The sequence below is a fragment of the Urocampus carinirostris genome, chromosome 4 (assembly GCF_059441175.1).
Source record: "Urocampus carinirostris isolate Australia breed hairy pipefish chromosome 4, RoL_Ucar_1.0, whole genome shotgun sequence".
Lineage (NCBI taxonomy): Eukaryota > Metazoa > Chordata > Actinopteri > Syngnathiformes > Syngnathidae > Urocampus > Urocampus carinirostris.
In genome coordinates this window covers 20,225,915-20,252,215 of record NC_142352.1, presented here as the reverse complement: position 1 = coordinate 20,252,215, position 26,301 = coordinate 20,225,915, and the positions used below count along the sequence as shown (strand labels likewise).

Genomic DNA, 26,301 nt, shown 5'->3' with positions numbered 1-26,301 from the left:
TAAGAAATATATTTTTAATTTGAAAAAATATCAAAAAAATAAGATAATATGTTTACAAAAGACTAAAAAAGAAAAACATAAATATATTCAAATAGGAAATATAGAAATAAGTCAAATATACACTACAATAAAAATGGATTTAAAACTGCCAAAATTATCCGCCGTATCAATTAATTCTGAAAAACAGGTTAAAAAAACAGAAAAAATACGAACAATAATCATATCAATCAACATTACATCGAAGGATGTTGGAATGCTAGGAATGTCAGGAATGTATGTGTGAAATGTAGATATTTGAATTTAAAAAAGAAAAAAAAAGCTAATTTGCCTTGTGATAGAATGTTATCAATATCAATACAACTTTTTTGCAAGTTGTACACACATTTTTCATTATCTTATGAACTTAAGGAAATGTTTCAATTGGAAACAAACTCACTTGTGTCCATGAAGACTGCATCAACGTAGACTTTGGTACAGACAGAACCTAAGATGAAGCCACAAGCCGGGCCGAAAACTAAAGTGGAAAATAAAATACCTGCAAGACAAGAACAACAAGAATGCATTTTGCGTCAATGAACAGCAGATTAAATGATGTTTGAACCACATCATGTCCGTATAGCACACAAAATGAAAGGAAACATTTTATTGAGTGGTACAAACTCAATCCATCCATCCATTATCTGAACCGCTTATCCTCAGTAGGGTCGCGGGGGCGCTGGAGCCCATTCCAGCTATCTTCGGGCAGTGGACAGGGGACACCCTGAACTGGGTGCCAGGCAGTCGCAGGGCACAAAGGGACAGACAACCATTCACTCGCTCATTCGCACCTAGGGACAATTGGAACCTGTCAATTAACCTGACATGCATGTTTTTGGAATGTGGGAGGAACCCGGAGTTGCCCGAAGGAAACCCACGCAAGTATGGGAAGAACATGCAAACTCCAAGCGAGGAGACTGCTGTAGATGGACTTGAGCTCTGCACCGTGGGGCTACGCGCTAACCACCTAGCGGCCGTGCTGCCATGGTAAAACTCATCTTTTTGAATTTTTTGGGTAATAGTGCGACTGTCAAGGCAGCACCATCTCCCAGTAGGTGCCAACGTGGAAGGGGGTGGCTGCACTGCGCACAATTGCAACCAACAATTGCACCACTCACAGTTGACTCTCATCACGAACTCTTGAAGTGAGTCACTGCCCATATTTAGTCATGATTGTATAACGACTTCCTTTCCTAAATTGAGCTTTGTTTTGTAGACATATGTGTGCAGTGATATCGCATCAGTGTCAGTTTAGACAGAAACTTATACCTCTTTTCTACTACATGTTTCTAGCTCGCCCCGCAACGGATACGACGTACTTTTCCAAATCGCCTTTGCATTACAGTCATACCCAAGGTAGTGGTTTGGCGTCATCACCATGTACAGGCGACATACTCCCTCTTGTGGTCAAATTTGCAACTGACATTACATCAAATTGGTTTATTTTCCATCAAAAATTGTGACCATGAATATTTTTAAGTGTTACATATACAGCGCACATGGCCAGCACTGCAGGTGATTGGTTAGGCACGGTTCTGAGGTCATGGGATCAAATACGGCTAAGGGCCTTCCTGTGTGGAGTTTGCATGTCCTCCCCGGGCTTCCGTGGGTTTCCTCCGGGAACTCCGGTTTCCTCCCACATCCCAAAAACATGCATGTCAGGTTAATTGACAAGTTCCAATTGTCCCTAGGTGTGATTGAGCTAGTATGATCTATGTCTCTGTGTGCCCTGCGACTGGCTGACAACTAGGTCAGGGTGTCCCCTGCCCAGTGCCGGATGATAGCTGGGATGGGCTCCAGCACCCCCGCGACCCTACTGAGGATAAGCAGTGCAGATAATGGATGAATAATAATAATAATAATAATTTCCTTTGTATTGTCATTCTTTGTAACAATGTACACAGAACTAAATGTCGATACACCTGACCCGTTGTAGCGAGCCGATGCAGCCGCAGCCAACAGAGGGCGCCGCCATTTTACCAATGTTATAAGTCTTAGGTATGGATGGATATACGGCGTACACAATTTGAAATGATCAAAAAACGTATAAAATAGGGGGAAAACAATTTTGTTGGGGTGTAATGTAATTATTAATGTGTCTCTAGGGCCAGAAAATAATTTACAATCGGAATATGTGGTTATGAATGCATATAAAGTTTGTTAGGATGTTGTATTGCCTCGTTATTGTTCAGACAAGTGGACTTTTTTTAGATGCTCTTGACTATTTTTATGGTTCTAAAACAGTTTGGGCAGCAAAAGTATTCTATTTGCAGAAGAAGTATTTTTACTTTATCTTATTTTCGTACTGTTAAATGTTTTAGTATTGTACCTTTTACTTTATTTACACTTCACTTCACTACCATTACTTTGTGCAAATGGAAAGACATGTTCGTTTTAAGTGCAATATCCTAGTTGAGGATGTTTTTTCTTTCAGATGTGAATACTTTTTATTAGAGGTGAACACTTTATATTTTTCTATTTATCAGTCTTCACGTTATATATTTTCGCCAACTGTAGTCCAACCGTAAGTTCGTTGCAGCATTAAAATGATAAAAAAGATCATTCAGATTCTGAAACGGGCACAGTAGGACCTATGCTAAGATCTTGATGCAGTGTTCGGCTCTCTACTCCATTCGTAAATTACAGTATTGCCAAATAAACATTCCGTTGTGTAACTTGAAAGACACATTTTCATTATGGTTTATATTATAGGTTTTAGTATTTAAATTACCAGAACCTTTAAAAACAGTTCGACAACAAAAAAGGAAAACATCCATCCATCTACTGTCTGCACGGGGGTGGCTAGAGCCCGCTGCAGCTACCATCAGCTAGTGGTTGCCAGCCAGTCACAGGGTACACAGAAACATACAGAACAATCATTTACACGCTCAATTTGAATCCGCCAATCAACCTGCTGTGCATGTTCTTGGAATGTGGGAGGAAAACGGTGCGCCCGTAGAAAACATACACAGGCACAGGGAGAACATGCAAACCCCGCACGGGGAGGTCAGTAGCTGGGATTGAACCCTGGACCTCTGTATCGTGGAGCTGCCGTGCCTCACAAAGGAAAATATCTATATGTAAGAATACTTTTTCATGTTATCTTAACACATTAGTAGAATAGATTTGTGCACGGAAGAGTCTTTGCCTGGGTCTGCAGATGCATTCCTATCAGGTAAGGTTGCAAAGGTGAATGTCTCTTCTTGATTGTGCTGTGTAAAAGCCTGGAATGATGACAGATTTTATATAAATTTGCTTTTTGTTAGAACGATCCTTCCTCGCCCATTTCGGCACTAATCCAGATAGTCTCGTTCACTAGTAGCAGACCACAATTGCAGCCCTTTGAGACTCCTTGTGATTAAGAGCTATACAAATAAACAAGACGAGACTTGACTTGACTAGATTGCTATATTGCAGTGTTTTTCAACCAGTGTCTCGAGGCACACGAGTGTGCTGTTGTCTAGTGTACCGCAGAAAAAGTCCCAATTTTATCTTTGCAAAAAAGCATGCCATGGTTTTTTACCTCAAAATGACCAGGCAAATAAGTGGCAGCAGATTACTATTTTATATATAATCTGCTGAAGAAGCAGTACAACGATAAAAATGTATATAGTTTGAAATGATTTTTTTAAAGATTACAATTAAAAAACGAATAAGAGACAACATTTTGCACATAATTGTACTGATTTTAAATATGTCATTTCAATAAAAAACAAAAAACATAAAGTTGAAATATTGTAAAAAATATTAATCATCATCCTTATTTGAGCATGTCTACATTTGTTCCTGCTTCTCCGCATTTGGGTCCAGTCGCAAATCATAACAAATATTGTCAAAATATGAAAATGTGTTACTGCCCAGGCTTAGTTGTCATTGTATAAATGTCTTCATTTATTTAGCCACGATTATATTACTTCTTGATTAGTTGAGTAATGCTTTTTTTCTCGGTAGCCAGATGTGGCCTTGAGCATTTTCACATCAGTTCCTGCTACGACCGGTTCAGACAAAGGCTTGTTATGCAGTGGAAATTTCCAAAAAGTTTTGGTTTGGTTTCGTTTAGGTTTCGTTTCAGTTTCTGGTTCTCTGTTTTCGTATGAAATGACTGCAAGCATTTTTATCTTCACACTTGAGACCTGCTACACTACAGCCATATTCTGTAAATAAACCATTCAAAAGTCCTGTACGTTTCAACCTGTACTTTGACGACTAACATTCCCATTACCCAAAATAAAAAGAGGGATTTACAACAATATTCAACAAAGCACACACTAATTTTTCTGTATTATCCTTTGGACTCTTGGTCAATTTTAATACAAAATCATCTTTCCTTTTGAAGAAGATGTACCTATTTGAACTGTGTGTAATGGGCAGCTTTATTATTTATTCATCAACCTGCTGCACCTCCATCATAAATGATCAAAGAGGAAGTGTTCTCATGTTTCAAAATGTCTGACCGCAGTGAACCCACTCAAGCAATTGTTTGGACACAAAGAGCAGACCATTATTATGCCCACCAGAACCAACTAATGCGTGGGAAAACTTTTGTAATGCAGGAAGATGAAATGAAATGATTCACTCCATTTACATCATGTCATGTTCTGTACTTTGTGTTTTGGTGTTTTCAGTCGGATTTGTCACAAAGACTTTCAAGCGGGTGTAAAAAGGCCACTCACAGCTTCCACAGATTATCTGTTTCTGTTGCTGGTCTCCCTCCTGGACACTATGCCTCTCCTGATTGCTCATCACCATCAGGCCTTTTGTCTGGTGAATTCAGTATTTTTATTGTCCTGCCGTCATGGCAACTCCCGTCAACATGTTGGTATATATCCTGTGTTGTCTTTCTTTCAAATTTTGTTCAGTCAGACCTAGTCGGTGTCCCCGCATATTTTGCGTTTTCTCACTTTTCATTTTTGTTTAGTTAGTGTAGGAACATATCTTATGTTGTGTTCTTTCATGTTTTTGTTTGGTTAGATTTAAGTTTTGTTCTGTTAGAGTTAGAGAGTGTCTCAAAGTCTGTGTCGTCCCACATATTGTTTGGTTAGAGTTAGCGCTCCAAGATAACCTGTATTGTCCATCCTTTTTATTTTTGTTCAGTTAGTTTGTGTTGCAAGAAATACTGTGTTGTCTTCCTTTCATGTTTTATTCAGTTGCATATATTTAGTGCAAGTTTTGTTCAGTCGCTAGTTAGTGTCCCAATGTAGTGTGCCTTGTCTTACTTTTTGTTTTTCTGTTCACTGAAGAGTCAGTGTCTCATCATATCCTTCAATGTTTTGTTCAGTTATAGTTAGTTGTTGTACCAACATATCCTGCGTTTTCTAATTTTCAAGTTTCGTTAGTGCAAACATTGTTCAGTAAAAGTTCGTTAGTGTCCCAACATGTTCTGCTTTTTTGTTCAAACATACCCTGCAATGTCTTTCTTTCAAGTTTTTGTACAATCAGAGTTAGTGTTCCAAAATATCCTACATGTGTTTTCTTTCAAGTTTTGTTCAGTTAAAACTAAACATTTGCACATTTTATTGGGTTAGAGCTAGTAAGTGTTCATGAAGAAGGCCCGACTTTTTTGTTTTATATCCTGCCTTAATCCGTACATGAAATAAGAAGTTTCTTAGACGTTTAACCATGGAATATTTTGCTCAATTAGCCCCTTTTTCAGGGATTATGTGTCATTGACTAAGTATAAAAAACATTAACATTTTTATGTTTTCAATATTATTTTACATCTGTACATATATTAAATTATGGTTCTTGTGTGTTTAATTCAATGTTTTTTACACAACAAATGAAAAGTATATACTTGTATTACATAGTTTGTGTGTTGTTGCACTGAATAGACAAAATTGACAAAACATTCTGAGTTGCTTCAAGTTGACATTAAAGTTGCTTGGTATAAAAAAAGATCTGTCTTTTTTTATTTTCTTATTTCCATGTTTTTGTGTCTGCATTTATAGGAATTGCATCTTCAGTCAACCAGGAATCTGACGAAATGAAAGCAAACAAAACTGTATTGAATGTTGCTGCTGCTGGTCAGAGTCCTCATACTCTATCTCTAAAACGATCAATTCTCAGACTTTAAAAATGGCCCTTTTCGAGAAATATTTGCATTGCATTAACAAATATGTATGGATTGGTCAATAATTTTGATGTAATTATAATTACCTAATCTATTTACAGCCAATCAACGAGCAAACTATTAAAGTAACACATTAAAAATGTGCGTAAAAACACATACATAATACAGAACTCATTCAAAAGCAATTTGGTAATGGACATTAATGGGAATTACAACATAATATGTTGGTTTCCATTATTTTTTTCTCATAAAACTGCAAAGCCAAATGCACACAATTAAAGGTCCCATTAACCGTATTAAATGTCCTTTTTAGATGCACAGCACTATAAAATCTATACGAGCACTTTGAGACCGACATCAATTTCTCATTGACGTTGCGGCAATGTCCGCGGATGGGAGAGGCAATCAGTGGAATATGACACCGGAAGAATCAACATCGGCATTTATGAGGACATTGGAAAACCCATTAGAAGGAAACGGCACAGCAAATCAACCACGACATAATACACTTACCACCAAAATACGTCATGAGTTTATATATGTATGTTTTTTCCTCAAAGTTATCCATCCATCCATTTTCAGCACCACTTATCCTCAGTAGGGTAGCAGGGGTACTGGAGCCCATCCCAGCAATCATCGGGCAGTGGGCAGGGGACACCCTGCCCTTTTTGCCAGCCAGTTGCAGGGCACACAGGGACAGACAACTCACTCACTCATTCACACCTAGGGACAATTTGGACCGGCCAATTAACATGACATGTTTTTGGAATGCGGGAAGGGAACCAGAGTAACCAGAGGAAATCCACGCAGGTACAGGGAGAACATGCAAACTCCACACGGGGAGGTTGCAGTGGCTGGACTTAAACCCTTGAAACTCTGCACCAGCTGCCGTGCTGCCCTCAATGTCATTAACATGCTTATTTTCCCAGTATTTTAAAGGAGACATATCCTTCAAAATAAAATGTCTCAATTTTCTAGCCATATATTAAAATACCAATACAAATATGAAACACAGACAATATGGTGTTATGTTCCAATCACCCTTCTATAAGAATTCAAACACATTTTTTGATCGCTCCTATCTCGCAAAAAAGGCTGGATTCAGTAAAAATCATTCACTATATATTTTTTAAATTTTTCAATAATACAAGAGTCGCGACCAGAACAGAATCAGGACCCAAACGCGTAGCGTTAACCACAAGTTTATTGATAGAAAGAGGAAGGGCAGCGCCTGCGATCCTGTGCTTGCGGGAAGCAAGCCGCTCACGCAATCGAATCGTGATCGAAAACGGAAGAGGATCTTCCGAAGCTGGAGATGGTGGTGTCAAGGACGGAAAAACAGGTCGATAGCTGGGACAGGAGAGCAAAAACATTGTTGGGATCAAAATCAGGTCGGAGCCAGAAACAAACGGGGAGATCAGGAACAGACGGGTGAAAAAAACGGGTGCAAAAACGAGACAGGCGGAAGTCAGGGTCAAGATGCTTGCCTTGTAACAACAGAGGTTCGCTGACGGACTGACAACAGGAGAGTGACAGGACTGGACTTAAAAAAGGACAGGGAATCAGGTAGCCCGCATTGGCTGGCGCCAAACGAGCGGGCACAGGTGATCCAAATCAGTAATCATGACAACAAGCACTACAGCCATACACTTATCGTTTTAGATTGAAGCTCATTTGAAAAAATGCATTGTAAAGAATAAGACAAACATCGTGGCAGCACAGCGGCGCAGTGGTTAGCGCGTGTGCAGCACAGTTCTAAGGTCTTGGGAACCTCCTGTGTGGGTTCAAATCCAGCTACCAGACTTCCTGTGCGGAGTTTGTATGTTCTCCCTGTGCTTAAGTGGGTTTCCCCCGGGCACTCCGGTTTCCTCCCACATTCCAAAGACATGCATTTCAGGTGGATTGGCCGGTCCAAATTGTCCCTAGGTGTGAGAGCGAGCGAGTTGTCTGTCCCTGTGTGCCCTGCATTTGGCTGGCAACCAGTTCATGGTGTTCCCTGCCCACTGCCCGATGATTGCTGGGATGGGCTCCAGCACCCCCGCGACCCTACTGAGGATAAGCGGTGCAGCTAATGAGATGAGATGAGAAGACAAACATCCGGGAAAAAAAGAAAAGCAAATATTAAGAAGCAAGAGCTCTTGCTCTTAAAATCTTTTACTAGTTTCTTGTCCTTGAATGCACCGCCAGACCACTGGTCGGTCTGCCTAGGTGAGGCATAGTTAATCGATGGGCTTACTTTCAGATGAGAATCCTCCACCAAAAATAGCTCATGAGTTAATTTTTTATAATGATTAAAAATAAGATATGTTACAAGAAAAAAGCCTTGCAGTTGTATCAAATGTAAGATACAATCATTTTATTCCTATAATATTGATGTACATTACGGCCATTTGTATAGAAACTGGTGCAAATGTGAGGAAGAAGCACATTTTCTTTGAATTTGACATTTCGATCTAAAGTGTTTTTATTCGTGTTTTTCGGCAGAAACCACTGTGTTTTGTTCCGTTACAGGTTGTTTGTGTTCCAACACATTCTGCATTTCCTTGCTTTCGTGTAGTTTTGTTCACTTTTATCTGGTGATTGTGCCGGCATTGTATTTCATGGGACTCTTGTTTCTGTGTACGTGTTGCAATGTTTCCTGTGTCATCTTTCTTTATTCTTTTTTTCTGTTAGAGCTGATTGGTGTTGGAGCTATATTGTAGTTGTTCTATCCACATGTGTGTGTGTTCCCTGTGCCTTTTTGATTTAATGTTTTTTTCACTTCAAAGTTAGTTTGTATTTCAAGATTTCCTAGGTCTTTTTAATTTAATGTTTCATTCTTCTAGATCTAGTTGGCGTTTTAACATATCCTGCATTGTATTTCTTTCATGTTTTTTATTGTATAAATTACTGTTCCTGTCACGACCAGCACACAGGGTAGACCCAATCCGTTTTTCACAATTTTATTGAAAGAAAGAGGAAGGGCAACGCCCACGATCCGATGCTGGCTGGACGCGGCAAGCACGTCGCTCTCGCAAGCGGATTGTGATCCGAATATGGAAGTGGATCTTCCGTAGCGGGCGATGGCGGTGTCAGGGACGGAAAAACAGGTCGATATTCGTGACAGGAGAGCAAAAAGGTGGTCGGGGTCGGAAGCGAGTCGTAAGCCAGAATGGGAGCGCAGACGTGGCCGGGATCAAAAACAGGTCGTGAGTCGGGACGGGAGAGCAGAGGTGGTCAGGATTAAAACGGGTCGTAGCTGGAGATAAACGGGAGCTAAAGTGGGACAGGCGAGAGTCAGGGTCCAAAAAGGGTTGCCCTGTATGACGGAGATTCACAGACGGACTGATAACAGGGGATTAACAGGACTGGGTTTAAAAAGGGACAGGGAGCCAATCAGAGCCCACAGCTGTTGGCGCCAAATGATCTGGCACAGGTGATTCACATCGGTAATCATGACAGTTCCAACATATCCTGCGTTGTCTTCCTTTGTAAGATCTGGTTTGTGTTAGGATATTATGTTATTGTTCTATCCACATGTGATTTTTTTCACTGCATCTTTGAGCTTTTGAGTTTTGTTCATTTGAAACATGTGGCTATTCAACCATGTACTAAGTCTTCTTTCATGTATCAATCATTTAGAACAACTAAGGGTTTCAACATTATGGGATGCAGGATTACAGGCATGTAAGTGTAGCATGTGTATTCTGAAGATCCTTGTAAAATTTGTTTTTCTGTTTCTGTAGACTAGAATACCAGAGCATTTTCTGCAAATAAATCCTTTAGTTTGAGTCCACGTTCGTAGAATCTGCTTCTCAACTTGACAGTTGTGCCACTGAGAACAAAAGCATCTGAGCTACAGCAGTTGTCTCATCTCATCTCATCACATCAGCCGTACCGCTTATCCTCATTAGGGTCGCGGGGGGGCTGGAGCCCATCTCAGCCATCTCCGGGCAGTGGGCAGGGGACACCCTGAACTGGTTGCCAGCCAATCGCAGGGCACACAGGGACAGACAACTCATTCGCTCATTCACACCTAGGGACAATTTGGACCGGCCATTTCACCTGAAATGCATGTTTTTGGAACGTGGGAGGAAACCGGAGTGCCCGGAGGAAACCCACGCAAGCACGGGGAGAACATACAAACTTCGCACAGGAAGTCTGGAGCTGGATTTGAACCCACGACAGGTTCCCATGACATGAACTGTGCCACACAAGCGCTAACCACTGCGCCGCCGTGCTGCCCTACAGCAGTTGTATTGAGTCCAAAATATTTTTTGTTGTCAGTGCAGTTTATCATTATTTTTACATGACTTATGGTTGTGCAGCTTTGCTGATATTTAGCCTGGCTAACAGGTGGGACAATTTATATTTCCTATAGATCACTCCTGGCTTTTCCTTCGCAGAGGTGGTCAGACATTTGGAAGTGACAGCTTGACAGATTGTCCACTTGAATAAATAAGAAAGGGGAAGGAAGGTCAACACAAAGAAGAGCCCACTGGGAGTTCTGTGACGTGAGAGATTGCAAAAGGACAAATCACAGTAGGAAGATAATCCCTTACTTTTTAGAAAATGTTGGAAAGGGAAAGAGACAAACTGAATATGGGAGAAAAAACACTACACGACAGCAAATCTAAAACTGCTCCAAGTGGAGCTGCTTTATTAGATGGAAAGGTTAGCATTAGCTACCAGTGTAAGCTTCTGATAAGCAGCACTTACTTGATTGCGTATTGACGTGTTGGAGGAAATCACATTACAAAAACACCTGGAAACTGCTTCAAGTGAGAAGTGAAATAGCAGTGAGAGAAATCTTCAGCCCAGTCAGCCCAGTTTGTTATTCATTAGAACCCTTAGGAAACGTAGAACAACTGCATTGTGTCCTGCACTGGTCTTATTGTGTAACAAGAATCACATAAGAATGAGGCAACAGTCATTATTTCACACCGAATACTGGCAAAGGTGCACCATTGAAAAGCCAGACCGGGCCAAGCCGTTGTGGTACCGAGTGCTGAGTCAGTGGTGGGCTCTGCCTGGGCGCAATCACTCCAATGGAGTGCAAACATTTTGCTGCAGTGGCCTCGCAGCGCTTCATTACGCGCATTACAGTCGGGAAACAGGAGAAGTTGAGATGCTGTGGCTGTCTTTTCCAACAGTAAACAATACTATGGCCTAGCATCCTCCAATGCAACTGCTAGAATGCACATTTTTATATGATCCATTTTAAATATATAATTTTAAATGAAGAAATAAATACATTGACAAACTAGACTGTATTCAAAGGTGGCTTTAAGAAAGGCTGAAGGATTTAAGATTGGGAGACGAAATGTGTTAGTTGTCTGGACGGTCACAGCCAATGACAACAATCAATAATCCAATAACAATACAGCTAGCAAACAACAGCTTTTATTTTGTCCTTGGATCTTGGATTTACAGTCGCATCTATAAGGGAGCTAACTAGGACAATATTCTAAAGATAAAGCTAATTTGAGCAACACGGAGAAAGGTTGGTAGTTATATGTAAGAGGAATATTTTTATGCAATATGCAAAGCATGGCAGGACAGAATAAGGGGGGAGGGAGGAGAAAAGGAGGACAAAGGAAAGACGAAAATAAGGATGGCACAATAAATCAGAGAAAAAAATCGGCTAAAGAAAAAAAAAGGAAATTGTGATGGAAATTTGAAAGTATAATTTGCAGCAAAGCCATGGAGGTAGGAAAGAGAGAGGGGGAAAGAGGTAGGAAAGAGGGTGGAGAGAAGGAATTAAGGAAGGAAGGAAGGAAGGAAGGAAGGAAGGAAGGAAGGAAGGAAGGAAGGAAGGAAGGAAGGAAGGAAGGAAGGAAGGAAGGAAGGAAGGAAGGAAGGAAGGAAGGAAGGAAGGAGGAGAGAAAGAAAGAAGGCAGGCAAGTAGGATGGAAGAAAAGGAGACCGGTTGTATAAAAGAGATAAAGTATGCAGGAAGATGGAAAGAAGGATGGAAGATTGGAATAAAGCAAAAAAAGTAAAGAAATCCCTTCCTCGCTTACGAGGAAAGAAGAATGGAAGGAAGAGGTGTAGCCATAAAGAACAGTTGCCACGAAAGAAGATGGAACAGAGGAATAAAGGATAAAAGCAAAAAAGAAGCAAGGAAGGAAGGAAGAAAGGAAGGGAGCAAGGATGTAAGGCACTTAGAAAGCAAGGAAGGAAGAAGGAACAAAGGAAGGAGGGACAAACGGAATGATTGAAGACAGCAAGAAAGAATGAAGGGAGGAAACAAGGAAGGAATGAATATGCAAGTAAGGAAGAAAAGGAGGAAGAAAGAACAAATGAATGAGGGATGAAAGCAAAGAAAGAAGCAAATAAGGGGACAAGTACAAAAAAAAAACAAGACAAGGACGCAATGCAGTGAAGATGGACAAAGGAATAAAGGAGCAAAGGATGCAAGAAAAGAAGGAGTGAAAAAAAGGCAAGAAGTATAGAAGGAAGAAAGAAAACAAATACCGTTTGGGTGACAATGAAATGAACAGCAACTTTTCATTCCAACTGGTGACTTGAGAGCCAATAAGAACACGACAAGAAGAACAAATCTGTTGAGAAGATTTATGGATGCGGTTGTCCCTCTTTGATAAAGACGCGGACACGCCGTCGGCCAAGGTGCATTGTGGACGCCACAACCCCGCCTTTTTCCTCCATGGCTAAGTACTAAGTAGTTGCCAGAGCGCTCCCAATGGACTAAATACCGCTCGGAGAACGCATCGATCGGTCGGTCGCCCGCGGGCTGCCTTCTCTTCTCGCCACCAAGTATCGGCGCTTAATATTTAATGGTAGGCTGCCCTGTTTGCTAAACAACTTCTAACTGCTTCTGTGTCACTATGCATTATTCACAAGGTTAGCTTTCACGCTACAACGTCTCGGGGCTCACACGTATACGAAAACCACGACAAGCGATTGTTAAAAAAATGGAGATAGAATAGGCGATTACCAAGCTGGTTACCGAGATATTATTATGTACACGTTTACGGGTTACGACGTCCCCTGTTTACGATATTTCCACGATATGATATTGTCATGATTATATGCTTCACCTGTCCCCGCTCCTTTGGCGCCAACTGCCTAGGACTCTGATTGGCTCTCTGTCCCTATTTAAACCCAGTCCTATCTGTCCCCTGTTGTGAGTCCGTCTGCAAACCTCAGTTACCTCTAGGCAAGCTTTTCGACCCTGACTCACTCCTGTTTCTGCTCCCGTCTGTTTCCCGGCTTCAACCTGTTTTTTGATCTTCACGTCCACTCTCCTCTCCTGGTTTTCGACTCGTTGCTGATCCCGACTACGTTTTTTGCTCTCCTGTCCTGGCTACTGACCCGTTTTTTCCGTTCCCGACAACGCCATCGCTCGCCACGGAACTGCGATTTCCGCGTTCAGAGCGACCTGCTTCATGCGACCAACGATCACCGGATCGTGTGTGCAATCCTTTCCTTTCCTCCCAATAAAACTGAGAGAAACGTAACGCAAGTGGGTCCTGTCTCCGTTCTGGTCTTGACAGATATGAAATACCATGTTTTTTGGCCCCTCTTTACAGCATTTTCCCCGCTTTATGACATCGACTTTAAAGTCATGTCAAGTTTGTTTGGCCCTTAATCACAAGTTCTCAAACTGTTTTGCATGGCAAAAACCATACTAAATTCAAACTCCTCGGTGTTTGTGCACATTACTGCGAGTTACGTCTCCAAGCTACATGTCTGATATTGGTTGACGTCATATAAGATGCTGGTCAGCTGTTGGTTTGTGTTAGAGCGTCACAAAGAAGCCGAAAAGCTATTGGCTGAACTCCTTCCCACGATTACCTTCTCTCTCTCCGTTTAGCATCTTGCGTGCTTCACGAAGACATAATGTATTGCGATACTATACTGTATTTATGGGTTCTAAGACTTGTGCGGATGCTAAAGGGAGCAGCAAAAACATGGTAACCGTGGAAATGATGCTTGCGATAATTAATAACTACAAAGAAGGTGCACCAATCATTACCTATGCCAAGTTGCATGGCTGTAACCATTCCACGATCAGGACTGTTTTTAAAAATAAGGAGGCGATAAAAGGAGGGAAATAAGTCCTAGAAAGGAAGTTGTAAAATCAGTTTTAAATTTCATCCTTTGTTGTTTCCCAATCCTGCATCCACCCGCTACTCTTATGTACCATCTCAAGTCACGTCACACCAAAAGTAAACAAAATTTTTTTTTTTTCTTTACATGTGTATTTATTTATAATATAATTTAATCATATGCATGCATATTACATATAAGTATTACTTAATACTATTCTGTACCAATTTATATTCAATTTTAATGTTTTTACCTGGGGTACAGGGTGTTGGAACACATTATCTAAATACCATACTGTAGGTTTCCATCCCTGCTACATGACAATTTCTCCTTACGATCTGCACATCAGAACTAATTTATGTCCTATTCAAGGGTTTTATTGTATATTGCATTCACTTTGTACAAAAATTGAATGAACTAATCACTTCATTGGCTAAGATATAAACTGATTGACTGATCGAATACTCATGCAGTAAACAGATGCTGCAAAAAAAATTACAGGCCACTAAAGAGTGGAACAAAATAAAAAACAGAGATGTCGGCTGAGTAAAGAAAGTTTGCAACATTGTGCTTGGCTTTTATTTCTTTTTCTGTTCTCTTATTGTCCATTGTGTCCCTCTAAGAAGAAGAAAAACATCCTCACTTTCTGTCTGCCTCTGCTCTGTTGCCTTAGCAACTTTGGCAGACAGGATGTCTGTGTGTGTCTGTCTGGTTGTGTATGTTCTTCCTGGAATAAAATGGATAATATACCTAGCTTATGATTAGCTCTCTCTCTCTCTCTCTCTCTCTCTCTCTCTCTCTCTCTCTCTCTCTCTCTCTCTCTCTCTCTTTCTCTCTCTCTGTCTGTCCGTCTGTCCGTCTGTCCGTCTGTCCGTCCGTCCGTCCGTCCGACTGTCCAACTGACCATCTGTCTGTCTCTCTGTCTCTCTGTCTCTCTGTCATATTTAGGCACTCAACCAATCACATTTCAACGATTATTTGTTGCTAGGCTTAGAAATCTACTTGGAGCCATAATATCAGTCTTGGTAAAATCTGTTATTTTAGCCAACCAAATTCCAAGCTGACGTCCGAAGGCTAGCTAGAGGTTTAACAAACTATGACTGGCTGGTGGCTAGGAATCAGTAATCCTCGAACGCCACAGTCTGACCCAGAGAAAAGGGCTGGCGGCGAGGGCCAGCCCTCTAAATTCAGGTCTCTGCCACCCCAGTCTTCACGAGTAAATTTTACTTTCAAGAGCAGGCTAATCCAGCCGCTTCGTTCGCGGAGGTCACGTCACTAATACAGTATGGAGATAAAAGTGTAGACGTAAAATCTGCACACCACTGGAGTCTACTGTTCTGTGAACTTCTGGTGTATCTTACCTATATACAGAGAAGAGTCCTTCCTGTGGACATGATCATCTATGTAGGCGACCCCCAAAGGTTGAACAGGCGTGGCGCCGATGCCCAGCAGCACCTGAGCGCCGATCAGCAGCAGGTACATCATGTTTGTGTTGGCCCGATCGCCACATTTGTACGCCGAGTCCTTGTTGTCCGAACGCGAGCTGTTGGAACAAACGTCTCTGCCGTCCTCGGCGTGCCACGAGTCCCCAGCGTCGTATTCGTACTGGTGGGTGAGGAATTCAGGCAGGGCGGACAAGAGCGCCCCTAGTGCCATCACGATGCCACCGCAGCCGATGAGCCGCGGCCGGTGCGCTTTGGCGCCAAAGTAGCTGACGAAAAGGATGAGGGCCAGGTTGCCGATTTCAAAGCTGCTGGCGATGACACCAACGTCCGCGCTCTGCAGGTTAAAGCGCCTCTCCAGCGTGGTCAGGACGCTCACCTGGTGGGAAAACGAGGATTGTAACTTTCAGGTTATGTACCTTCTGTACGATCATGTTCTGTTTTGACGCTCTCAGTTCTTACAGAGGTCATCCTGGAAGGGGATTACCACATGAGCGGTCCCTTCTCAAGGTTTCTTCATTTTCCTCATGTTGAGGTTTTTGAGTTTTTCCTTGCCCTCATGTTGGTTTCAGATCAGGGGATGGTGTAATAATAGTCTGAAATAATAGTCTGTGGTTTGCAATAACCTGTGCAGCCCTTTGAGACTCTTTGTGATTAAGGGCTATACAAATAAAAATAACTTGACTTGACTTCTTTTTTAAGGTCTTAAATGTTTGAGGTCACAAAGAGTTCTGTTCCCAAACGGTGGTTTATCTATGGTTTACACACTTTTTTGTTGTTGTTTTGATGCCACTTGTTTATTTTTGTTCTATAGCTTATGAATGACCTATTTTTCATGTTGTCGATGTCCGTTTATTACCTCATGTGCAGTCTCTTATCAAGGTTTCTTCATTTTCTTCATGCGGTTTTGAGGTTTTCCTTGCCCTCATGTAGGTTTTAGATCAGGGCCTGGTGTAATAATAGTCTGTAGTTTGCAACGGCTGGTACTGATTGCTGGGATGGGCTCGAGGCTATGGTCTGTGCAGCCCTTTGAGACTCCTTGTGATTAAAGGTTATACAAATAAACATGACTTGACTTGACTTTTGTCTGTTGCTTGGGTTTTGTTATCAAAGGGATATTATTTAACGCCTCCCAATGGTAACAAAAAACCTTCTCCCCTTTCAGGTCTTGTTCAGATAGAACTAGTTGGTATGCCAACATAACCTTCTCTGTATTATTTCAATGTTTTGTTCTGTTGGAGTTGTTTGGGGAAATTATGAAGTTGTGAGTACGTTTCCAATTGGTCCTCTTACTTTCGTGTTATTTTTCAGGTAGAACTAGTCACACATCAGAAACTACAGAGGCAACAACCTGGCGACTGTTGGGGCTGCGGATTTTAACCAGTTATTTGCCCGCTTTGAAGCTGGAAGGCCAACAGCAGTCACACCACACCCACCAACAACCAGCAGCAACACACTTACACTTCAAGAGCATGAAGTAAGACGTGTGCTGAGAACCGTAAACCCCAGGAAGGCAGCTGGCCCAGATAGAGTACGAGGGAGGGTACTCAGAGACTGTGCTGAACTGCTGGCTCGGGTCTTCACCACCATCTTTAACCAGTCCCTGTCACAGGCTACCATCCCACCCTGCTTCAAAACCTCCACCATCATTCCCATTCCCAAGAAGTCAGCAGTGGAAAGCCTCAACGAGCCTCAACGACTACAGGCCTGTTGCACTTACGCCTGTGATTATGAAGTGCTTTGAGAGGTTGGTGTCCCAGCACATCAAGGACTCCCTACCACCCACACTGGACCCTCATCAGCACACAGAGACAGAAAATTCATTAGCTCATTCACACCTACTAACAATTTGGACCGGCCAATTAACCTGAGATGCATGTTTCTTTTTGGAATGTGGGAGCAAACCGGAGTGCTCAGAAGAAACCCAAACAGCGCATGGGGAGAACATGCAAACTCCGCACAGGAAGGCTGGTGGCTAGATTCGGATAGAGGACCTCAGAACTGCACAAAATAGATTTCTATACTGGATGCAAATTCTTTGTGCCTTACAGATCAATTAAATTTCCCAAAAATTTAAATAAAAAGTTGTTTCGGTAATATTTCCACGAGTGAAACATTTCATGCTGTGCATTTGTTGCTTTCATACACTTTCCGGACAAATTTCAACATGTTACCTAGTGCCCGCATGGTGTTTAAGATCAGGTAATGGTGTAATTGTAATCCTGTGCAGTCCTTTGAGACATTTTTGTGATTAAGGGCTATATAAATAAATGTGACTTGACTTGACTTGACAAGCAAACCTCTCGATCTACCGGTCGATCTACGTTCCTACCCTCACCTATGGTCATGAACTCTTGGTTATGACCGATAGAACACAATCCCGGATACAAGTGGCCGAAATGAGTTTCCTCCGCAGGGTGTCTGGGTTTTCCCTTAAGAGATAAGGTGAGAAGCTCAGTCATCCGGGAGGGACTCTGTGTAGAGCCACTGCTCCTCCGCATTGAGAGGAGCCAGTTGAGGTGGCTCGGGCATCTGATAGGGATGCCTCCTGGACGCCTCCCTCGGGAGGTGTTTCGGGCATGTCCGACTGGCAGCAGGCCACGGTGACAACCCAGGACACGCTGGAGAGACTATGTCTCTCGGCTGGCTTGGGAACGCCTCGGGATCCCATCGGATGAGCTGGAGGAGGTGGCTGGGGATAAGGCCCTCTGGGCTTCGCTTTTAAGGCTGCTGCCCCCGCGACCCGACTCCAAATAAGCGGAAGATAATGGATGGATGGATGGATGGCATTCGTTAGCAAGATAAAGCACAATAACACTTACCAGCTAAGCAGAACTGACTTTGATAAGCTTTCAGATAAGCATTAGGGTATGGGTATACTTTATTTACAATACAGTGGTACAGGTTCTGTGGACTGAAGTCAGGCAGACTGGAGTACTTGTGTGAATATGTCTGGAGGAAGCCTGTATTGCTTGGTAGATAGCATTAGCAATGCTATCTTCAGTTATTTTAAATAGCGCCCTCTGTTCTTTCGGACTAGGTGAGACACCTCATCCGAAAATATTCGTTTGAGTATTTATTGCCAATGGTGTTGAATAGTATAGCTGTTTTTGTTGTTGTCTACTGTTTACTGGTCTTGTCTTCTGTTTACTACAGGTTACTACCGTCCATCATGGGGTCATCACTCGATTAGGTCACTGGTATGCAAAGGGTTTATATGAGGCTATTCACAGCTGCCACAGCTTTATCAGATTATAGTTTCTAAGTCTTGTTTCCTCCTGTGCACTATGTGTCAAGACCTGGCACTCAATTTCCCCCTTAGAGGGTGCCAACTGGAAGGAAGTGCCGGAGAGCGCCCACCTGCACCTAATTAGTGTTCACACCTGCACTTTGTCATTGCAGCTCCTTGTATTGATTGGCAGTGACACCAGATGTTGTCGGGTCATTGCTGTCTTTGTCATGTCAGGTTTGGTTTATTTTATGTTTAGACGCTTTGTTAGTTGTCTGAAGACCACTAGTTTGTTTTTGCTTGTTATTTTGTACCAGGGTTTTGTAATCAAACATTGTCCTTTTCTGAGCCTGCCTGCCTTAGACCCTGCTACCTCGCATATTGAGCCCCACCAGAATCGTAGCACTATGTCTTTCCTGATTGCTCAACATGAGAGTATATGTTATGCGACATGTGAGTTTCATGTTTTGTACGGTAAGAACTAGTTATTAATCCAACATATGGTGCATAAACTTTTGTTCAGTTAGATCTAGTAAATATGCTTGCGTTATTTTTAATGGTGCTTGCTGTCATGGCACTCTTGTTGTTGTCCTGCGCATGTGTCGAGATGTTATGTGTTTTTCTTGTTTTGTTTTGTTAGAGCTTAATGGTGTTGAAAAACAACAAATATGTCCCCTGCGCCCTCTTTATTCGGTTTTGTTCAGTTAGGACTAAATAGTATTCAAACGGCATCTTACTTTCATGTTTTGTTCCAGTAGAGCCAGTTTGGGTTCCAACATATCCCACGCCGTCTCTTTCATGTTCTGTCATTTAGATCTAGTTTTTCAATATTATGAAGGGATGTGCAGTGTTACAGTATCTTTGACGTTTTGAATTCTGAAAATTCCAGTAAGTTTCGTTGTTCTGTTCTTTGGCTGCGGCTGCATCGGCTCGCTATAGTTTAACTGTACGGGTCCGGTGTATTGACATTTTGTTCTGTGTCCATGGTTACAAAGAATGACAATAAAAGTAAATTCTTCTTCTTCTTCTCCTTCTAAACTATTCGATACTGATCAATTTTCAGAAAGTACATTTTTTTCATCTTGTTGGTGATAGGAATGAGTGAAGAGGTGTTGTAAAAGGATAGTGGGATGTTTAGACGTGTTCTAAGGGATGGGCAGGGCACCTGTATAATGCGGCAGGGGTAAACCAGTGAAAGCTGTCGGGCCCTGCTGCTGAACAGAAGAGTGTGCTGTGTCACCCTGAACCAAGTGACACGACTACTCTCGTGTCCCGTTTCATCTGGAGGGACGAAAGCAAAACCAACTTAGGTGCCTAGGTGCTTAACTTGGTGTTTGGGCATTTGGGTTGACCGTGGTCGAAAAAAATTTCTGTGTGTTTTTTGCTGCTTTTTCCCTTTTTTTATTTTCTGTTTTTGTATGGGTCTGTCTTGCTGTTGGTCACCCCTCTCGATGGATATGACCAGGGTAGAAATCCCTATTTGTGTCTACCTTCCTGGGATCTTCTTGGTGATGTTATTTCATTTAAAAAGTAATCTTTTAGCCTGATGAAAAGAAAACCACTGCTCCCCTTTGAGGGCCTTCAGGCAGTCTGAATTTTTAAACATTGACAGAACAAAGAAGCAACAACAAAAGTGTCTGCCCCTGAAAGCCAGATAGGCTATAAACACAGTCAGCATTTAATATAATCTAGAAAATAGTTTGGAAGGTTAAAAAAAGAAGTGCACTTTTGATTTCGGCAACGTTTAAGGACAAAGAATATGGCTCCAAAATGATAATGCATTTTCTATTGATGTCCCGAAGTAAGTGAGCACCGAGGCAACCGCTCAATCAAATATTTGCTATTTATTTTTTTCAAAGAAGAGAACTGGCGCTTACCCCTCATTTTTTGGACCTCAACTAATAATTAAATACTGACAGAAGTAAAAACCACACAAACCAAAAGAAAACACTGGCAAAGAATCACAGGGTGTGCACACACTGAAAAAATGAATTATGAATCATTTCTCTTTCACAGAACAAAACATTTGGGAGATAACGCCAAACATGAGACAGTCGCTCTTGCTCTTGTTTGACCTCAAAGACAAATCCCTCTTTTGAAAGTATCCACCAGTGGCCTGAATTTCAGAAATAGTGCTAAATCGTTTTAGAGCATTCGTTTGTCTCTTATAAATACGCAGTATGAAACCTCCCCTGCCTCCAGCCCCGGCCAGAAAGCTAAAACATGAGTAGTCCTCGATATTTCGACAGTGACTTGCAAGTTTATTTTTCCTGGGGTTTTTTTCGGAGGGAAGTCTGCTGTTCAATTTAAATTTTTCAAATTCTAGGGGGAAAATGTTAAATATATAAAAGCCAACTTTTAGGTGATATATATATATATATATATATATATATATATACTGTATATATATATAGGGGCAGCACGGCGATGCGGTGGTTAGCACGTGTGCGGCACAGTTCTGAGGTCATGGGTTCGTGCTCTCCTGGGTTTCCTCCGGGCACTTCGGTTTCCTTCCACATTCCAAAAACGTGCATATCGGGTTGATTGGCCGGTCCAAATTGTCCCTAGGTGTGAATAAGCAAGCGACTTGTCTGTCCCTGTGTGCCCTGCGACTGGCTGGCAACCAGTTTAGGGTGTCCCCTGCCCACTGCCTGGAGATGGCTGGGATGGGCTTCAGCACCCCTGCAACCCTACTGAGGATAAGTGGTGCAGATAATGCAAGTTCTAGGCCGGATATCTAAAACTGTCATGTTGTGAACTTTCTATAATGTCATTTTTTGTGTCTTAGCACATTCAGTGGAAATTTTTCCCTCTGATGTCTTAAGATATGATGTATCAAATACCTCTTGGGAGTATATAAAGGGCACTCATAGCTTCTAAAGCTTTGTTGAATTAAGTCAAGTCATGTTTATTCGTCTCGCCCTTAATAATAAAGAGAGTAAACCACGGACTATTATGACACCATCCCCTGATCTAAAACCTACATGAGGGCAAATAATACACAGATATTGTCAACATAAAATATAGGTTATTCATATGCTATAGTATAGAAGTGTGTTTATAGCTTAAATTTAAACATTTCCACTGAGGTTGCAGATTGAATCTCAGGGGGAAGAGTATTCACTGCACCGGGGCCTGAATGGAGACCGCTCTCGAACCGGCGGATCTCTTCTTGGCTCTTGGAATCACTACTAGACCAGCATTCATTGTTAAATCATTGAATTATTGTTTCTATCTTGTTACTTTGTTTTCTCCTGGTCATTATGTCTCTTCTGATTGTTTTTTGGGGTTAATTCAGTATTTTTATGGTTTTGCCGTCATGGCCCTTCCGTTGTAGTTTTATCATCATTTGGGTTTATGTTGTCTTAATGTCTTGTTCGGTTAGAGATATTTATTTTGTGTCATCCTTCTTTTATGTTTTGTTCTGTTAGTGCTCGTTGGTGTTGGGACATGATGTGGATGTTCTATCCACAGATAAGTATATTCTCTGCATCCTCTTCTTTTCGTATTTAGTTCGGTTAGTAGAACCAGTTGGTACTTTGCCATATCATACGTCTTACCCTTTTAAGTTTTATCAATTTAGATCTAGTAAGGGAGACGTTAAGTATAGCAAGGATTTGTAATTGAGTTTGTAGTTTGGAGTAATTTTAAAGTCTTTCAATTTCGAGGATTCCTGTAAATATTGTTCTGATCAGGTACACTACCCGATAACAATTAAACTGGAAGCTAGTTGTTGCTGTCAACTGGACTTTTTCATGATTTATTTTTCATTATTTTGTACTTGTAGTAGTACTTGTACTAAATGTTGATGTTGACTGTGTATTGTCTGTTGAGGGCCATTACCGCATGTGCAATCCCTTTTCAGTTTTCTTTTTTAATTTTCCTTTTTTTGTGTGTGTGTATCTAGTTTTCACATCAGGTTGTTGGTAGTATACAAAATCATGCATAGACATGCTCCCTCATATCTTTTAGATTTAATTTCCCCCTTCGCTCTAAAAATGCTGGTCTGCTAGTGATCCCAAGAGCCAAGAAGAGATCCGCAGGTTCGAGAGCGTTCTCCATCCGGGCACCGGTGCTGTGGAATGCTCTTCCCTCTGTGCAACCTCAGTGGAAATGTTTAAAACTAAGCTTAAAACACACTTCTATTCTATAGCATATGAATAACCTAAATTTTATGTTGACAATATAAGGGGATGGTATCATAATAGTCTGTAGTTTGCAATCGTCTTTGATCTGTGCAGCCCTTTGAGACTCTTTGTGATTAAGGGCTATAAAACTAAACATGACTTGACTTGAGATGTCCTTTAAAAAGTTTAAAATTAATTATGTGCTCCATTTACAATGGGTTAACAATGCCCAACTGAGTTAGAGTTTGTACGCTTTATTTATCACTGTGCCTACCTGCTTTTATCCTACATTTAGCAAAGCAGTTTGGGGCGGAACACCTTAGTAAGGAGGCGGGGGTGGTGCTGGAGAGTGTTCGTCCTCACGGATTTAGTTTTTCTTTTTATTTGTTAGTCTAGTAAAAAAATGGTGAAAGTAAGAAAAGTCCTTCTCCAAGCAGAGTGCAATGTAATGATGACATGAGCCAAGAGAGGGGAGCATTGAGTAAAACAGTTCCATATTCCATGCTCCTTTAAGTCAATCTATTCTATACGATGGGTAATATTATAAATTGCATTTTTGTTTCCCCTGCTCACCCTTGTTATCGGCAAACCCACAGTTGCTGCTTCTCCCCGCGACATCCTAGAACGGGATGGCAGCTTGTGAACCCCGTGCAAGGGAAACAACAACAAACTCGACGTGCGAGATCTGCGATGCGAATGCTGCAAAGGCCTCGATCGTCTCCCGGCTCGCTAATGACTCGATCGCGCGGCCTTGTCTGCGCGTTTGAAGGACGCGCACATAACACAAGCGACGATGAAAACGACAACCGAGGAAGACGTCTCTCACCAAATAAGCGCCCACCGTCCCCTGCGCCAGCATGAGCGCGCATTCCGACACCAGAAAGATCTTGATGTTGGAAAAACACGAAGTCTTCTTCTGGCTGACGTCGTCCTGCTCCGGGTCGTCGTGGCCGATGCGCTCGCTGCAAATCTGATTTTTCACCTGCATCTCTGCGAGCAGCCTCGGGGGCGATCGTCAGCGGGGCCGGCCGGCGATCATCCGGCGGACCACTGGGAGGTGGTGCAGGGGGCGCAGGCGCGAGGAGGTCTCCCCCAGGCTATGGTCGGCGATGAGGAGCAGTCGGCATCCTTCGCGTCAGCGATGCCGTCTAATGATGTCTACCCGTCATCCGCAACGTTACAACATCGCCATCCGCGCATCACCGGCGGCGACTGGTCAGGCCGGCTCCGTGCTGCATCCTCCAGGCTGCCAAAGTATGACAACGCTCCGCCCTCTCGTCGACACGTGCTCAGCGCCTTTGCTTCTCCTCCTCCTCCTTTTTGCCGTCGTCATCGTTGCCGTTTTACCAGACTGGATGCTCTCCATCTTCCTGACCGTATTTTCATGCAGGCCGAGCAGAAAAATAAAGATGGACACATTATTAAGCACTGCTTACACAACAATGGGATCTATTTTATGTTATACAATTATAATTTTTTTTTATAAAAAGCTGCAAATGGAATCTATATAGCAATCTAAGTAGTTATTTGAATATCTATCCATCCATTCAGCCATTCATCTTTTTTATTCATCCATACATCCAATTATATTAACCATTGATTTATATAGCCACCTATCTACTTTGCATCCATCCACCCATTTATCTACCCCTCCATTAATCCATCTACCCTTCCATGCATCCACTCAAGGAGTTAGCTACCCATCCATCCATCTATAAAATTATCTATCATCCCTCGTTTTTCAAGCAATAAATCATTAGCTTTCCATCCATCCATCCATCCATCCATTTATTTAGCCATGCACCCAATCGTCTAGCCACTCATCTACAATTATAACCATCCATTCATCCAACCATCCATCCATCCATCTATCCATCCAATCATCTAGCATCTATTGATTTATCTAGCCATTAATCTATAGCTTGCCATCCATCCATTCTTCCATCCATCCATCCACCATCCATTGATTTATCTAGCCATCAATCTACAGCTTTTAGCCAGCCATCCATCCATCCATCCATCCATCCATCCATCCATCCATCCATCCATCCATCATTTTGAAAACCACACTTTTTAAATTGTTTTTAATCAATGTTCTCAACTGTAAGCTCTCAATTGTTTGTTTAGTTAAATAAACAATACCAACATAAAAATATCAAACCCTAATTTCTTTAACATACTACATTTCCGGGTGGCACAGCAGAAAGTGGTTAACATGTCTGCCGCATAGTACTGAGTTCCCGGGTTCAAATCCAGCTGCCGGCCAAAAACATGAATGGTATATTGATTGGCAGGTCCAAATTGTCCTTAGATAGGAGTGTGTGTGTAACTGGCTGGCAACCAGCTCAGGATGTCCTCTGCCCACGCCAGCATCCCTGCAAACCTATGGTGCAGCAAACAGATGGATGGAAAATACAATGTATGTTTTATTTTAACAAATCTGTCATTATTTTTAATAAACCATTGCACATATTTTATTGAAGTATGCTGTATCAAAGTGCATTTGACGTACAATCATAGCAATTCCATTCTTTTGTCAGTTTCCAGGACTTTGCAGGGGTGAAAAGCAGCCCATTAATTCTTAATCCGGATTGTCGACTAGATACGGCCAAATTTCTTTGTGAGTGTAAATTTGCATTTGCCTTCTTTGTATTACATGATAATCTCGAATTTCGTTTTAATGGTCATCATGTTTTGGCTCCTCCCTTAACCATCACTTGGCAGTCTTGGGACCTTTAACAGGATAAATCAAACTTTGCTACAGCAGATTCTGAACTACACAAGGAAAGAAAGCATTGTGGCAGGAAGTGTTTTCAATATCACATCTGCATTTTAATGCCAATGTGACTCAAACGAATAGCAGACCAGCGTCGTAAATGATGTCAAAAAATAGCAGATAGGCATTTTAATGACATATGTGTCAAGAAATTAATGCATTCACAAATGTTGGATTCTGTACGTTTTTCCGCCACGAGAACTTTTTCTTGTTGATGGTGGGGTTCATGTCATAACGAGGAGCTGAAAAAACATTGTACACGTTATATGGTACATGGTAAATTAGCGAGCCCATAACCCGAGGGTCTACTGTACAAATATGGGACTTGTCGAGGGAATAATGAAGGCTATTAAGCAAAGTACCATTACCACAAATGTCAATGCTGCGGTTACAAATCAATCGTCAATAGCAACATCAATTTGTTCTCCAATACAACATAAAATGAAGTTAGTCATGCGGGAGAAATGAAAATGACAGCAAAAGGAGGCATCGACAGCAGTCAGCGGCATGCAAAAATCCTCTGTCATCAGCCTGAAATATTGTGCACTCATTGCCAAGGTCATTCAACA

General features: G+C 41.8%; 1 protein-coding gene across 1 annotated transcript in view; it reads right to left on the bottom strand.

Moving 5' to 3' along the window:
• LOC148367066 (solute carrier organic anion transporter family member 3A1-like) overlaps positions 1 to 24,233 on the bottom strand; it is a 46,673-nt gene extending 22,440 nt beyond the window's left edge. Inside the window, exons 1-3 of the mRNA XM_088333862.1 lie at positions 23,783 to 24,233; positions 15,520 to 15,979; positions 437 to 535 (exon numbers count right to left, since the gene is read on the bottom strand). Of these exons, the coding sequence (XP_088189988.1) occupies positions 437 to 535; positions 15,520 to 15,979; positions 23,783 to 23,944 (721 nt within the window). The 5' untranslated portion in view covers positions 23,945 to 24,233. The remainder of the gene's footprint in view (positions 1 to 436; positions 536 to 15,519; positions 15,980 to 23,782) is intronic.
• Positions 24,234 to 26,301: the final 2,068 nt, after the last annotated feature.